We start from the raw sequence: 15,983 nt of genomic DNA on the forward strand, positions 1-15,983 counted from the left end.
TTGAGGCCTTTCAACATTTGGTAGGTTTCAATGAGATCCTCCCTCATTCTTCCAAATTCTAGTGAGTACAAGTCCAGAGCCATCAAACGCTCCTCATATGATAATCCTTTCATTCTTGGAATCATTCTTGTGAACCTCCTCTGAACCCTCTCCTATGTCAGCACATCTTTTCTTAGATAAGAAAACTTAGAAAATTGTTCAAAATACTCCCAAATAAGGCATTGACAGTGCTTTATAAAGCCTCAGCATTACATCCTTGCTTTTATATTCTAGTCCTCTCAAAATGAATGCTGACATTGCATTTGCCTTCTAGAGATTCTGCAGATGCTGGAAATCTTCAAAGTTCAAAGTAAAATTTATTATCAGAGTGCATACATGTCACCACATACAACCATGAGATTCTTTTTCTGTGGGCATACTCAGCAAATCTACAGAACAGTAACTGCAAACAGGGTCAATGGACAACAAACTGTGCAATATAAATAAATAGCAATAAATAACGAGAACATGAAATAACAAAATGAAGAGCCTTAAAGTGAGACCATCAGTTGTGGGAGCACCAGAAGTAGAATGAGTGTAGTTATCCCCCTTTTGTTCAAGAGCCTGATGGTTGAGGGATAGTAACTGTTCTTGAACCTGGTGGTGCGAGTCCTGAGGCACCTGTACCTTCTACCTGAAGACAGCAGTGAGAAAAGAGCATGGCCTGGGTGGTGAGGATCTTTGACAATGGATGCTGCTTTCCTACAACAGCTTTCATGTAGATGTGCTCGATGGTTGGGAGGGTTTTATCCATGATGTACTGGGCTGAATCCACTACCTTTTGTAGGATTTTCAGCGTAAAGGCACTGGTGTTCCCATACCAGGCTGTAATGTGGCCAATCAGCACAATTTCCACCAGACACCTATAGAAGTTTGCCAAGGTTTTTGATGACATGTTGAATCTCCACAGACTCTTGAGGAAGTAGAGGCACTGTCGTGCTTACTCCACAATTATATTTAAATGATGGGTCCAGGACAGGTCCTCTGAGATAGTGACACCCTGGAATTTAAAGTTTCTGACCCTCTCCACCTCTGATCCTCCGATGATTACTGGCTCATGGACCTCTGGTTTCCCTCTCCTGAAGTCTACAATCAGTTTCTTGGTCTTGTTGACATTGAGTGAGAGGTTGTTGTTATTACACCACTCAGCTATGTTTTCAATTTCTCTCCAGTATGTTGATTCATCACCCTCTTTGATAGAGCCCACAACAGTGGTGTCATCAGCAAACTTGTATATGGAGTTGGAGCTGTACTTAGCCACACGGTCATTGGTGTAAAGCGAGTAGACACGGGGGCTCCTGTGCTTATGGAGATGGTGGAGGAGATGGTTTTGCCAATCTGAACTGACTGACTGGGGTCTGCAAGTGAGGAAATCCAGGATCCATTTGCACAAGGGGATATTGAGGCCCAGGTCTTGGGAGTTTACTGGTTTGATGGGTTGATGATGTTAAATGCCAAACTGTAATCGGCAAAGAGCATCCTGATGAATGCATCTTTGCTGTCCAGATGTTCCAGGGTTGTGTGAAAAGCCAACAAGATAGCATCTGCTGTGGACCTTTTGCTTCGGTAGGTGAACTGGAGTGGATCCTAGTCACCACTCAGACAGGAGCTGATATGCTTCAACACCAGCCTCTCAAAACACTTCATCACTGATGATGTAAGTGCCATTGGGCGATAGTCATTGAGACTGGTTACCATGCTCTTCTGGGGCACCGGTACGATTGGGTGCCACACACTGCCAGAGCGAGAGTTTGAAGATATTGGTGAATACACCAGGTCTTCAGCACTCGGCCAGGTACTCGTCTGGACCAGATGCTTTCCTTTGATTCACTCTCTTGAAGGCAGCCTGCACATCATCTTCAGATACTGAGACCAAAGAATCATTGGGAGACATGGGGGTAAGCAATGGTTCCTCCCTGTTCTTGTGTCAAAGTGAGCATAGGAGGCATTGAGCTCATCTGGAAGCCAAGCTCTGCTGTCCCCCATAATCGCAGGTTTTAGCTTTGTAGGACGTTATGGTGTTCAAACCCTGGCACAGCTGTCAAGCATCCTTCATTGATTCCAGTCTAGCCCAGAATCTCCACGTTGCCCAAGAGATGGCCTTCCAGAGATCATACCTGCACCTCTTGTAGTATTCTTGATCTCCAGACTTGGAAGCCTCTGATCTGGCTCTCAACAAACTCCGGATTTCACTATGCATCCAGGGCTTCTGATTGGGGAAAACCCTGAATGACTTTGTGGGGACACGCTCATCCACAGCTGTTTTAATAAAGTCTGAGCAACACACACACAAAATACTGGAAGGACTCTGAAACTCAGACAGTATCTATGGAGGAGAATAAGCATTCGATGTTTATCCATTTCAGATGAAGGGTCTCAGCCCAAAATGTCGACTGTTTATTCCCCTCCATAGCACCTGCCTGACCTGCTCCAGCATTTTGTGCATGATGAATAAATATGGTCATCGTTTACAAGATGACATTCAGCAGTGGTGGTTTCTGTTCAGGCTGTCATGTTTCTCCCAGATAATGACCAAATCAGTATTTTTTTCTAAGAAAAACTAGCCTACTCATTTGGGAATCATAGCTGAGATCCAAGTCGTAGTATAAGGAGAAAGGAGAGGCCTTTCTGCCACTTGAGACTATTCTGGTACTTAATTGGATCACAGATAACATATCCTTCTCTTCCATTTGAATGATATCCAATTGGGTTTCCAATGCCCAGATTCTAATGATTTTTTAAAAATTTCTGCTGACTCACAGTTTCCATGAAATTTTGTACTAGAGGTTCCAGACTTCAAAAAGTTCAAAGATTCAAAGTTCAGTTATTATCAAAGTATGTAAGTAGTACAACCCTGAGATTTGTCTTCCTACAGTCACAAAACAAAGAATAAAACCATGGAACACGTTTAAAGAAAAACAGCAAATTCCCAATGCGCAAAACAAATTGCGCAAACGAATGAAAAACACAGAATATAAAACACCACTCCTTGGAAGAGTCCAGGTATATTCAATTTAGCTCAGTTCCATTCAATCTAGTGACGTGTCGTTTGTTAACTTGCGCCACAGATCCAGACCGCCCCAATCAAAATCGCACAAAAATAGCAACAAAAAAGGACCAACCGGAAAACGGAAATGCATCATAATGTGAACTACAAAGTCCAATCCACAGACTGTGTCAATTACACCTTGTTCAAGACCCAGGACTCTGGCACTTTCTCCCAGAGCGAGAGGGTAGACAGAGGGTATTCAAATGCAGGTAGACAGTGCTTGAACACCTGTCCGTCTTCCGCTCTTGTCCTTGATGATTTTCAATCCTTCTTGATGCTTTTTTCAGTGAGAAATGGGTCTATCTGTCATGGGCTCATGCCTCATCTCCAGGTTTCTTGGCCTGAAGGCCACACACTTCACTCAAAGCCTTCCCGAACTCCCTTGGAGACAGCAAAGCACCAGATCACTCCATTGGCCCAAAAACATACAACCAAAATGTAGATCACAGGCTCTAACAATAACAGAAAGGTGAAGAAAATGTAAAAGGTGAGAGAAGTAGTTTTGTGAACTGTCTAAAGGATATTGCCCTTGGTCACGTTGTTCTCTGGCACCACCATCTTCAGATATCCTGTGGTTTCATATCCAAACAGCCTTGTCTCATTCATAAACTGTGTGCTCTAGAACATAGAACAGTACAGGCCATATGGCCCATGATGTTGTGCTGACCTTTTAACCTTCTCCAAGCTCAATTTAACATTTCCTTCCCTCATATCCCTTCATTTTTCATTCATCTATGTGCCTATCTAAGAGTCTGTTAAATGTCTCTAATGTATCTGTCTCTACCATCACCTGGCCGTGTGTTCCATGCACCCATTACTCAATGTGCAAAATTCCTGCCACTGGCATCCTCTTATACTATATGTTCCTCCAATCACTTTGAAATGATCTTGTCTTAGCCATTGCCCACTGTGAAAAAGGCATTGGCTATCCAGTCTATCTATGCCTCTTATCATATACACCTCTACCAAGTCACCTCTCATCCTCCTTCACTCCAAAGCTCACTTAACCTTTTCTCAGACCCATGTTCTCTAACCCAGGCAGCATCCTGATAAATCTCCTCTGCACCACATTCTTCATATGTAATGAGGCGACCAGAACTGAACTCAATACTCCAATATCTTCTGGATTTCCCACAGCAGCAGATTATTTCCCGGCTTTAGGAAGTCCTTTAATCATTGCAAGTCCCTCAGTCAGCTTATCAGGAGCTACCTAATAAGGTGGCCACTGAGTGTAGTTCTACACGTTCATGGTCTTCTGTTGCCGCAGCCCATCCACTTCAAGGTTCGACGTGTTGTGCATTCAGAGATGTTCTTCTGCACATGACTTTTAAAGCATCTGGTTATTTGAGTTACTGTTATCTTCCTGTCAGCTTGAACCAGTCTGGCCATTCTCCCTTGACCTCTCTCATTAACAAGGTGCTTTCACCCACAGAACTGGATGGTTTTTGTTTTGTAAACTCTAGAGACTGTTCTGTGTGAAAATCCCAGGAGATCAGTTTCTGGGATTCTCAAACGACCCTGTCTGGTACCAACAATCGTTGCACAGTCAAAGTCACTTAAATCACATTTCTTCCCCATTCTGATGTTTGGTCTGAACAACAACTGAACCTCTTGACCATGTTTGTATGCTTTTATGCATTGATTTGCTGCCTCATGATTGGCTATTTAGATATTTTCATTAATGAGCAGGTGTGCCAGTCAAGGACACTGAGTGTATTTATTGTGACACAGGAGTGCATCCAATCCATCGAGTCCAGGCCTACTCCCCGTAGCCTTGCAACCTATTCTCTCCCTCATGTTCACCAACTCCCCTCCAGCTCATTTTCCATTTCCGTGCAAAAAGGGGTCATTTGCAGTAGTCAGTTAGCCCACCAAAATGTCCATGGGATGCATGAGGAAACTGCAGCACCCAGAGGAGCCCACACAGTGACAGGGAGAATGTTCCAACTCCATATGGACAGCACCTGGTACCAGGGATTGAACCTGTGTCCCTGAGATGGAGAGGCAACAGCATTTTACCACTGTGTCATAGGTGCCTCAGTTTTATAATTTTAAGGGAATATAAAGTTGAAGTAGCCAATTCCATATATTGGAGCAACGCAAAAAATCAGAAGAATTCAGTGGGTCAGGTAGCACCTGTGGAGTTTTATGTGTTTTGTTTTGTATTGGGTATACTATATTGGTGCCACACACAGAGAAAATACTGGAGGAACTCAGCAGGTCAAGCAGCATCTGTGGAAATGAATAAACAGTCAACATTTTGGGTGCAACCCTTCTTCAGGACTGGAAAGGAAAGGGGTAGGTGCCAGAATAAAAAGGTGGTGGGAGGGGAAGGAGGTCAGCTGGAAGGTGATAGGTGAAGCCAGGTGGGTGGGAAAGGTCGAGGGCTGGAGAGGAAGGAATCTGATGGGGAAAGGAGAGTGGACCATGGGAAAAAGAGGAGGAGAGGCACCAGAGGGAGGTTATAGGCAGCTGAGGAGAAGAGGTAAGAGGCCAGAGTGGGGAATAGAAGAAGAGGAATTTTTTTTAATCCAGTAGAAGAAATTGATATTCATGGCATTAAGTTGAAGGCTACCCAGATGGAATACAAGGTGTTGCTCCTCCACCCTGAGGGTGGCAACATTGTGGCGATCCCTGTGGAAATTGGAGAATAGGGTGGGAGGTAAAGATGTGTTTGGTGGTAGGATCTGGTTGAAGATGGAAGAAGTTGTGGAGAATAATGTGTTAGATCTGGAGGTTTGTGGGGTGGCAGGTGAGGACAAGAGGAACTCACTGTTAAGGCGGCCATGGACCAACATGTCAGAAAAGGAATGGGGATAGGAATTAAAATGCTTGGCTGCTGGGGAATTCCGCTTTTGGTGGATGGAACAGAGGTGCTTGACAAAGTGATCCCTCAATTTATGTTGGGTCTCACCAATGTAGAGAAGGCTGCATTGGGATCACTGGATACCATAGATGACCCCAACAGATTTGCAGATGAAGTGTGGCCTCACCTGGAGGGACTGCTTGGGGCTCTGAATGGAGGTGAAAGAGGAAGTGAGTGGGCAGGTGTAGCACTTCAGCTGCTTGCAGGGATAAGTGCTGGGAGGGAAGACTAGACAAGATAATCACAAAGGGAGTGATCCCTGCAGAAAGTGGAGAGTGGGAGGGAGGTAAAGATGTGTTTGCTGGTAGGATCCCTTTGGAGATGGTGGAAGTTGTAGAGGATGATGTGTTGGATGCTGAGGCTGATGGGTTAGTAGGTAAGGACGAGAGGAACTCTATCACTCTTAAAGCAACACATATAAAATGCTGGAGGAACTCAGCAGGCTAAGCAGCAATTATGGAAAAGAGTACACGGTCGACGTTTCGGGCCAAGACCCTTCAATGAAGTGTCTTGGCCCAAAACGCCGACTGTTTACTCTTTTGCATAATGTTCTGATGTCTCCAATGTCCCGGAAAGGAAAGCCTCATTCTGGGATCAGATGTGGCGGAGACAAAGGAACTGAGAAAATGGAATAGCAATTTTACAGGAGATGGTGGGAAGAGGTTTAGTCAAGATAGCTTTGGGGATCAGTAGTTTTATAAAAGATATTGGTCAATGGTTTGTCTCCAAAAATGGAGACAGAGAGATCAAGAAAGGGGTAGAGGTGTTAGAAATGGACCAAGTGAATTTAAGGGCAAGGTGGAAGTTGAAGGCAAAGTTGATGACATTGACAAGCTCAACATCAGTGCATGAAGCAGCACCAATGCAGTTGTCATCGTAGCGCAGGAAGAATTGGGGAGCATTACCAGGGAAGGCTTAGAACATGGACTGTTCTACATAACCAATGTAAAGGCAAGCATAGCTGGAGCCATGTGGGTTCCCAGGGCTACCTGCAAGTCTGGAGGAAGTGGGAGGAGCTGAAGGAGAAATTGTTGATGGTGAGGACCAATTCTGCCAGATGGAAGAGGTAGGTGGTGGAGGGGAACTTGTTGGGTGCCTATACCATACAGCTATAATGTAACCATATTAGTGGCGACACTTGTAGGCTGCCCCCAGCAAGCCTTCAGTTGTGCTGGTTGTTAACGTAAATGACATGTTTCACTATATGTTTCAATGTACATGTGATAACTAAATTTTAATCTTAAATCTTAGAAATGAGCAGTTGACATTTCAGCTTGAGGTCTTTCATCTGGGCTGTAAAGAAAGGAGGGAGATAACTGGTTGAACAGGTGGAGGGAAGGGGTAGACCAAGACTTGGCAGGTGATGGGCGGATCCAGGTGGGGGGGGGGGGTGGTGGTGATGGTGGACGGATGACGGATCCTTAAGATTGAGTATAACTTTGTTGATAATCTTTGGGGCTGTTTTAAAGCCATTGGGAATTCAGCAAGTCAGATCGGCTGCTTCTTTTCTCGCCATTATCTCATCAGTACAGTTAATGGTAGAAACAGGCCGTGTAGCACACCCCAGATCTGCTCCCCAATCAATAACAGCTCCTTTTTCAGTTTAATCCAATGTTCCCACCATACTCCTTGAATCATAGAAATAAGCCAAGGGTCAAAGAGCATGAAAACAGCTTTTTAACCCACACTGACCATCAGGGGCACATTTATAGTAATCTTACACTAAACTTGATTTGTTCTCTCCATATTCCCATCCACTCCCCCCAGATTCGACCCTCACCTGCATACTGGGGAATTTACAGTGTCTAATTAACAAATCAACCCACATCTTTGGGATGTGGAAGGAAGCCGGAGTACCTGGAGGAAAGTGATGCACTTGCAGGGAGAACATGCAACCTCCACACAGACAGCATTGGAGGTTAGGATAGAATCCGGGTCTCCAGAGCTGAGTGAGAGCAGTTCCACCAGCCATTTCTCTCCTTAAATCCCAAAATGACTATAGACTTGAATCTTCAATTTTAGTGACTACTGGACACCTATTGCCCATGGAATGGGGAATTCCAAGCATTTACAAATTTTTGTGAAAACAAACTGATGTTCATCTCATTTCTTATTATTTGACACCTTATTTGGAAGCCAAGGACTCTTGTTGCAATAGAAATATTCTTAGTTTTTTCTGCTGTTAAAACTTGCCAAACTTGGGAGGCTATGACAGTGAGAATCTAACCTGGAACTGTGGAGAGTGTCATAGAGTCATACAATATAGCCAGTGCATCATGGGTAAAATCCTTACCACCATTGGGCACGTCTTTGTGAAGCGCTGTAGCAGGAAAGCAGCATCCATCATCAAGGACCCCTACCATCCAGGCCATGCTCTCATATTGCTGCTGCCATCAGGAATAATGTACAGGAGCTTCAGAACTCACACCACCAGGTATTACTCCTCAACTATCAGACTCTTGAACCAGAGGGGATAACTTCACTACATTCCCCCTCCCCTCCATCATTGAACTGTTCCCACAACCTGTGGATTCACTTTCAAGGACACTTCATTTCATGTTCTCGATATTTATTGTTTATTTATTTATTATTATTGTTTTTCTTTTTGTATTTGCACACTTGGTGTCTTTTGCACGTTGGTTGTTTGTCCGTCTTGTTGAGTGCAGTTTTTCATTGTTTCTATTGTATTTTATGCACTTACTGTGAATGCCTGCAAGAAAACGAATCTCAGGGTTGTATATGGTGACATATATGTACTTTGATCAGGAAATTATTTTATTTATTTACCTTGAACTGGTCCATGATGATCAAGATGTCCCATCGAAGTTTGTCCCATTTGTCCATAACCTTCTAAACTTTTCCAATCCATATACTTGTCCAACTGCCTTTTAAAAGTTGTTCTTGTTCTTGTACCTGTCCCAACCACTTCCTCTGGTAGTGATTTCTACATTGATACCACCATTTCTGTTTTTTAAAAAAAAGGAAAAAAAGTTGCCTCTCAAATTCCTCTTAAACCTATGTCCTTTAGTTCTTGATACCCCAACCCTGAGAAAAAAAACTGTGTCCATTCACCCTATCTATGCCCCTCATGATTTTATACACTTCTGTAAAATCTCCTCTTAGTGTCTTACTCTCTAAGGAATAAAGTACTACGTTGACAATCTTCTCCATTTAACACTGTCCCTCAGATCCAGGCAGCATCCTTGTAGATCTTTTCTGCACTACAGTATTTCCAGTTTAATGACATCTTTCTGATAGCAGAGTGACCAAAACTGAACACCCATGTCTTGTATGATCCCATTGTGACCTCCCAATTTTTATACTCAACACCCTGACTTATGGAGGCCAGCATGCTAAAAGCCTGTGTCCCTGTAAATCCACTTTCAGTGACCATGTACTTGTACTCCATAGTTCCTCTTTTCTACAACACTCCCCAGGGTCGCCCTCCCATTCACTGTGAATGTCCTACCTGGCTTTGACTTTGCAAAATGCAACACCTCATAGTTATCCAAATTGAACTTCCTTTGTCCACTTATTCAACTAATCAAAATCCCCCTGTAATTTTTTTGATAACCTTCTTTATTCTTCATCCTTCATATATAACTTCACTCACTAGAACTCTGAATTGATTCTGCAATCTACAGACTCACTTTCAAGGACTCGTGACAAGTTATGTTCTCAGTATTTTTATTTGCACAGTTTGTCTTCTGTTGCACATTGGTTGGTTGTCATTCTTTATGTAGAGTTTTTTCATACATTTTATTACTTTTCTTTATTTTTCCTGCAAATGTCAGCAAAAAAAGTATCCTAAGGTTAGTATACAGTAACATATACTGTACTTTGATAATATATTTAATAAATTTAAACTTTTCATTGTTCACCATACAGCCTATAACAGGCAAACTCAGAGATTCTCTCTCCACCACCAAATAAAATGGCACAGATTCCAATTTTTTCTTCGTCCCATAAAATGCTTGTCTTTTTGTCAATGCAGCGAATCTACCAGTGTTAAATGCGATGAAGTACAGATTCCGAGGGAGAACGTCTCCCTCCAAGCAAACCTGAACCAGTATCAGAATGTTAATGATCTGAACCAACCCCCAGCAGGTAAGCCAGGGTTTGTGGGACCTCCTCTGACATGTGTTTGTCTTTTGGTTTTAAGGAGCAAGTAAAATTGGAGATGCTGCTTGGTTCTGGGCCTTGGAACGTGCTCCACACTGAGGAGCTAGTCTTTCCAGAGCAAGGGTTTAAAGAGAGCCTTGGAGGAGCAAAGAGGCTTGGAAGGAAAAACAAAAAATGCTGGAAGCACTCAGCAGGTCAGGCAGCCTCTGTGGAAAGAAAAACCGAGCTAATGTTTCTGATCAACAACACTTCAACAGAACTGGAAATGTGAGAAAATAAATATAGTTTTAAGCTGGAGAGAGTGTGAGAACATTAAGGGTAGGGCAATGGACTATCTCAGATGGGGTGAGACCAGAATATTCTGAAATACTGTTGAGTTTCAGTTAGATAGCTAAAGGAAAAGTTTCTAATGGCGGCAGAACCAGACACATTCGGACCTCTGGATGTTGTTGTTGGACCAGAGGAGGTTACATAGACAGGGAAATGTGAGAGATGAAAATAAAGACATTGAACTTGAAAGCAAAGGCAGTTTTTGATTGTTAACCAGTGTGTAGGTCAGCAAAAACTGGGAAAGGGGTGAACTGGGTTGGAAGATTTTAATATGTCGGTTTTCTCTCTTGACATATTACTGAATGAGAAACAGTGTAAATACAATTCTTAATTGGACTTCTCTGGATGGTTGCTAATTGCACTATGCTTTCAATTGTAAACTAGAGGCTGATGAAGCATCAAAGCATCTGTCTGAAAACAAGGTGGCGTGCGGTGATTTGTCCGATCAGGAAAATGCAGCCATGGACCCTAAAGGTGACTTAATGATAAATGCTAACTTTATTTGTCATAGATAGATAGATAGATAGATACTTTATTCATCCCCATGGGGAAATTCAACATTTTTTCCAATGTCCCATACACTTGTTGTAGCAAAAACTCATTACATACAATACTTAACTCAGTAATAATATGATATGCATCTAAATCACTAACTCAAAAAGCATTAATAATATCTTTAAAAAAAGTTCTTAAGTCCTGGCAGTTGAATTGTAAAGCCTAATGGCATTGGGGAGTATTGACCTCTTCATCCTGTCTGAGGAGCATTGCATCGACAGTAACCTGTCGCTGAAACTGCTTCTCTGTCTCTGGATGGTGCTATGTAGAGGATGTTCAGGGTTTTCCATAATTGACCGTAGCCTACTCAGCGCCCTTCGCTCAGCTACCGATGTTAAACTCTCCAGTACTTTGCCCACGACAGAGCCCGCCTTCCTTATCAGCTTATTAAGACGTGAGGCATCCTTCTTCTTAATGCTTCCTCCCCAACACGCCACCACAAAGAAGAGGGCGCTCTCAACAACTGACCTATAGAACATCTTCAGCATCTCACTGCAGACATTGAATGACGCCAACCTTCTAAGGAAGTACAGTCGACTCTGTGCCTTCCTGCACAAGGCATCTGTGTTGGCAGTCCAGTCTAGCTTCTCGTCTAACTGTACTCCCAGATACTTGTAGGTCTTAACCTGCTCCACACATTCTCATTCATATGTACATGCAATCATCGAAGCGTACTGTGAAATGCGTCGTTTGCATCAACGACCGACACAGTCCGAGAATGTGCTAAGGGCAGCCTGTGAGTGTCACTGTGCTTCCGGTGCCAACATAGCATGCCCACAATCTACTAACCATAACCCATGTATCTTTGCAATGTGAGATGGAACCGGAGGACCCAGGGAAACCAACGGGGTTACGGGGAGAGCGTACAAATTCCTTTCAGACGGTGGCAGAAATTGAACCACGATTGCTGATTGCTGGCGCTGCAAAGTGTTGCGCTAGCCTCTGCACTACGGTGCCGCCCCCATCCATAAGGCATGAGCCCCCTACGCCCCATGCTTCTCAGCTAATGATTAGTCTGCCAGAGATCACGCTGTCAAGAGAGCTGAGTGATCTTGATCTGTCTGTAAGAGTGTTCAGTATGGGCACCGGCCTCTCACTGCACGTTCACTGTGCAGTCAGTGTGTCAACTGAAGCTCGGTTCCAGGGATGATCCAAAGGCAGATAAACTTGTCCATAAGCCGGAATGTTTGCAGATCAGTCTCTGGGAGTGTGTTAACATTTACATAGGTTCTCTGCAGTGGTTAATATTTAAGAGGTTTCTCCAAGGGAGTATTAATATTAACAGGAGGTCACCAGGAGTGTGCTAATATTTATACACATTGCTACGTGCATTAAAAGCGGACCTTTGGTAGTACATTAATATCTGTAGAATATCTCCCTGAGTAAGTTAAAGTTACTAGGGGAAAAATTCTTGGGAATAATTACAGAGCATGAGTATAGAAGAATGAGTGGGATCTCATTCAAACTTGTCGAATATTAAAAGGTCTAGATGAGGGATTCCCAACCCTACCATTAACCGATAGGTCCGTGCACCCCAGGTTGGGAATGGATGTGGAAAGGATGTTTCCAATAGTGGGTGAATCTAGGACCAGAGGGCACAACCTCAGAATAGAGGGACATTCATTTAGACCAGAGGTGAGGAATTTCTGTAGCCAAAGGTTGAATCTGTGGAAAATGTCACTGATTGCTGTGGAAGCCAGGTCATAGAGTATATTTAAGTGGAGGTTGACAGGTTCATGGTGTGGCGTGTGGCCAAGTGGTTAAGGCGTTGGATTAGTGATCTGAAGGTTGTGAGTTTGAGCCCCAGCCGAGGCAGCGTGTTGTGTCCTTGAGCAAGGCGCTTAACCACACATTGCTCCAGTTCACCCAGCTGAAAATGGGTAACGGCAAAATGCTGGGTTTAACCTCGCGATAGACTAGCGTCCTACCCGGCGGGCGGGGGGGGGGGGGGGAGTCTCGTACTCTCAGTCGCCACGGAGACAGGCATAAGCACCAGCCTGATGAGCCTATGAGGCTCGGGACAGACTTTAACTTTTAACTGATAGGTTCATGATTAATCAGGGTGTCACATGGAGAAGGCTGGAGAATGAGGCAGAGAGGGATAATAAATCAGCCATGATGGAATAGTGGAGCAGACTCAATGGGCAAGCGGCCTAATTCTGCTGCTATGTCTAATGGTCTTATAGCATGTTTGGTAGTTTGGTGCTGTTAGCAGACTCGCTGGGATGTATTGCGGATGACTGGGAATATGTTAATATTTAAAGGGGTCAGTAGGAATGTATGTATTTATAAGGGTTTCGAGTGTTCACTTAGCACTAAAACAGATTCAGATAAAATGCAAAACATGGTGACTTGTGGTACTTGGTCACCCAGCTCTTTTCTCTTTTTTTGCTGCAGGATTCCTTCATTTCCCGATGTCTGGATATATCTACAAAGTCTCCAGTATGAGCAGTGATGAGATCTGGCTTTAAGCCCAGTTTTAATTTGATTGCGTTTTGATGGATATGAATGTGGGGGATCCAAATTACCGGCCCCAGCCAACCAGTACTCAAGAACTCGGACCGGGTGACAATGCCCAATTTTAAACACAAACTCCACCCCTCCAAATTCCTCATGGTGCCTTTGAATGACTGGAACAGTAAAAAGGTGGTTTATTAAAGCACAAGAACTCCCGGGCACAATTGAGCCAATCCAGTTATTCACTGAAGCAGCAGTAGGCAATTTGGGGTAGACTTTTCTTCTACCTGTTTTGAACAGGCATTTGGAGTTGCATAATTATGCCATTCCAATGGCCTGTGATCCTGAGATATCTCCTAGGGAGTGCTTCTCAATTAATCTCATTCACTCCTATTTTCTCTCAAAGTCTCGCTAATGTCTCTTGAACGCACCCAGCTGCCTTTTTTAAAGTTACTATTGAATCTGTCTCCACACCTCCTTTCAGGAAGTATCTCGTTGTTCACAGCTGACTGCAAAGTCAATTCCATCTCTGCCAGTCATCAATCATCCTACATCAACATGCATTGGTCACTGGTCCCTGTGTGAGTGGATGTAATTTCCTCTTATCAGCTGCACCATCCACCATCCCTGCTACCGTTTGAGTAAATCCCTTCTGTGTGTTTCCAAGGTCTAGACCAATATTGCTTTCATTTGCAGCCATTTTCAAGTTTATGTTTGAATGCACTGGTACTCTACATGAATTGGACACGGTACAAGCTGAGTTAATTGTCATATGCACAATTACGTTGAGGTACAGGTACAATGAAAAATTGCCTTAGAGCAGCGTCACAAGCACACAGGTGCAGAAAGCATACATAATATAAATTATAGATAAATTATACCATACAGTGAAAAGAAAAGTACACAGTGAACATGCAATCACTTAATGCAACAAAAAAAAATCAAGGACAGGTCTGTGGTAGTGTGAAGAAAAAGCATGGTGACTCGTGGTACTTGGTCATCTAGCTCTTTTTCAAAGCCACAATCAAGGACAGGTCTGTGATAGTGCAAAGAAGTGGTCTGTAGTGTTCCATTGCTGAGGTGGATTGGAGCAGAATTAGGCCATTCAGCCCATCCAGTCTGCTCCACCAGTTGATCGTGGCTGATTAATTTTCCCTCTCAACCCCAATCTCTTGCCTTCTCCCCATAACCTTTGATGCCCTGACTAATCAAGAACCGATCAACCTCTGCTTTAAATATAGTGACTTGGCCTCTACAGCTACCTGTGGCAATGAATTCCACAGATTCACTACCCTCTGGCTAAGGAAATTCCTCCTCATCTCTGTTCTAAAGGGATGCCCCTCTATTCTAAGTCCAATTCCTCCTCATCTCTGTTCTAAAGGGATGCCCCTCTATTCTAAGTCTGTGTTCTTTTGTCCAAAACTCTCCCACCATTGGAAACATCAGGGGTAGGGCTTAATAATGAGAGGTGATTATGCAGTGATGTTTGGGTTTCTTTCAGATCTCTGTGTGGCAAAGTGCAGTGTCCACACAGGAGCTGATTGTACTGCAAGGGCCACCTTCAAACTGCTCAGAGTTCAGACGTTAGACTGCTTCTAAATACAAGGGCATTCTCAGCAACTCGTTCATATCCCCAGTACAGGATCTAGTTTATGCTCTAAGGCTGTGTGTGAGATAAATGTCTCCCCTCTCATTAAATGTGCAAAGGAAATCAAAAGTGACATGCTGTTAAGTTCTACAACATTTATTTCCCGTCTGGTTGTTTCATTGTGGATCCTCCCCGATCTCACTCATTACAACTACTCAAGGAAAAAGAGATCACCTACCTCCCTGAAAAAGAGATCATTTTCAGTCATGTGATTTCTATATTTAGGTCCTTTGGATGGATATCAATTTGAATCTTGTTTGAAGGTACTCTTTAAAGCTGAATCATGGTCCAATACCCCAAGAATTCAGAATCTTGAAAATTCCATGTCTTCATTGCTTTCTTTAATCACCCTTGATAACAATAATTTGCATTTGTATGATGACTTTAATGAAGTAAATTATCTCAAGTTCACAAATTGTTTGAATGAAAAGCAGGTTGGTCAAAGAGGTAGGTTTTACGAAGCATCTCTGGTGAATTGGCTCTGTGGCTAGGGCACAAAGATTTGAGGCGAATAGTACCCTGCTTCACTTACTGTCTCCTGCTCAGGACCTTTCTTGCCCCAGCTCCCCACCAACTCCACCTCTTCCCCCCAAAAACTTAGTGCAAATCATGAACATCTTGTGCAGAAATACGTTTGCTTGCTGTGTAGAGTAGTAGACAGGACAGCAATATACAACACTCTAGGCCGGGGTGGCAAACCGATGCCATGCATGCCCAAGGTGACACATGCAAAAAGTTTATTGGCATTCGGCATGCAGTGCCACCCCTCGATTCTTTAAACCCCAACCATAATAAAAAGGTATATAATGATTATCTCTACTGCAAGATGAAGCAGAGATATTTTTTCTTACAACCCAGAGCAATGAGATGTTTTGATAGGAAACATCTCGTGCCAGCTTGGCGCTGGTTGCGAGAGC

At 43.4% G+C, this 15,983-nt stretch overlaps 1 protein-coding gene across 3 annotated transcripts in view; it reads left to right on the forward strand.

Moving 5' to 3' along the window:
• Positions 1-15,139, forward strand: part of LOC140716896 (transmembrane protein 25) — a 33,756-nt gene extending 18,617 nt beyond the window's left edge. For 2 of the 3 annotated variants that reach the window (XM_073029962.1, XM_073029963.1), the window contains exons 7-9: positions 9,949-10,061; positions 10,791-10,880; positions 13,359-15,139. In XM_073029962.1, the coding sequence (XP_072886063.1) occupies positions 9,949-10,061; positions 10,791-10,880; positions 13,359-13,432 (277 nt within the window). In that variant the 3' untranslated portion in view covers positions 13,433-15,139. Of the gene's footprint in view, positions 1-9,948; positions 10,062-10,790; positions 10,881-13,358 lie in introns of those variants that run through there. The other variant, XM_073029964.1, reaches the window with a different exon arrangement.
• Positions 15,140-15,983: the final 844 nt, after the last annotated feature.

Source organism: Hemitrygon akajei, chromosome 26 (genome assembly GCF_048418815.1).
Source record: "Hemitrygon akajei chromosome 26, sHemAka1.3, whole genome shotgun sequence".
Classification (NCBI taxonomy): Eukaryota; Metazoa; Chordata; class Chondrichthyes; order Myliobatiformes; family Dasyatidae; genus Hemitrygon; species Hemitrygon akajei.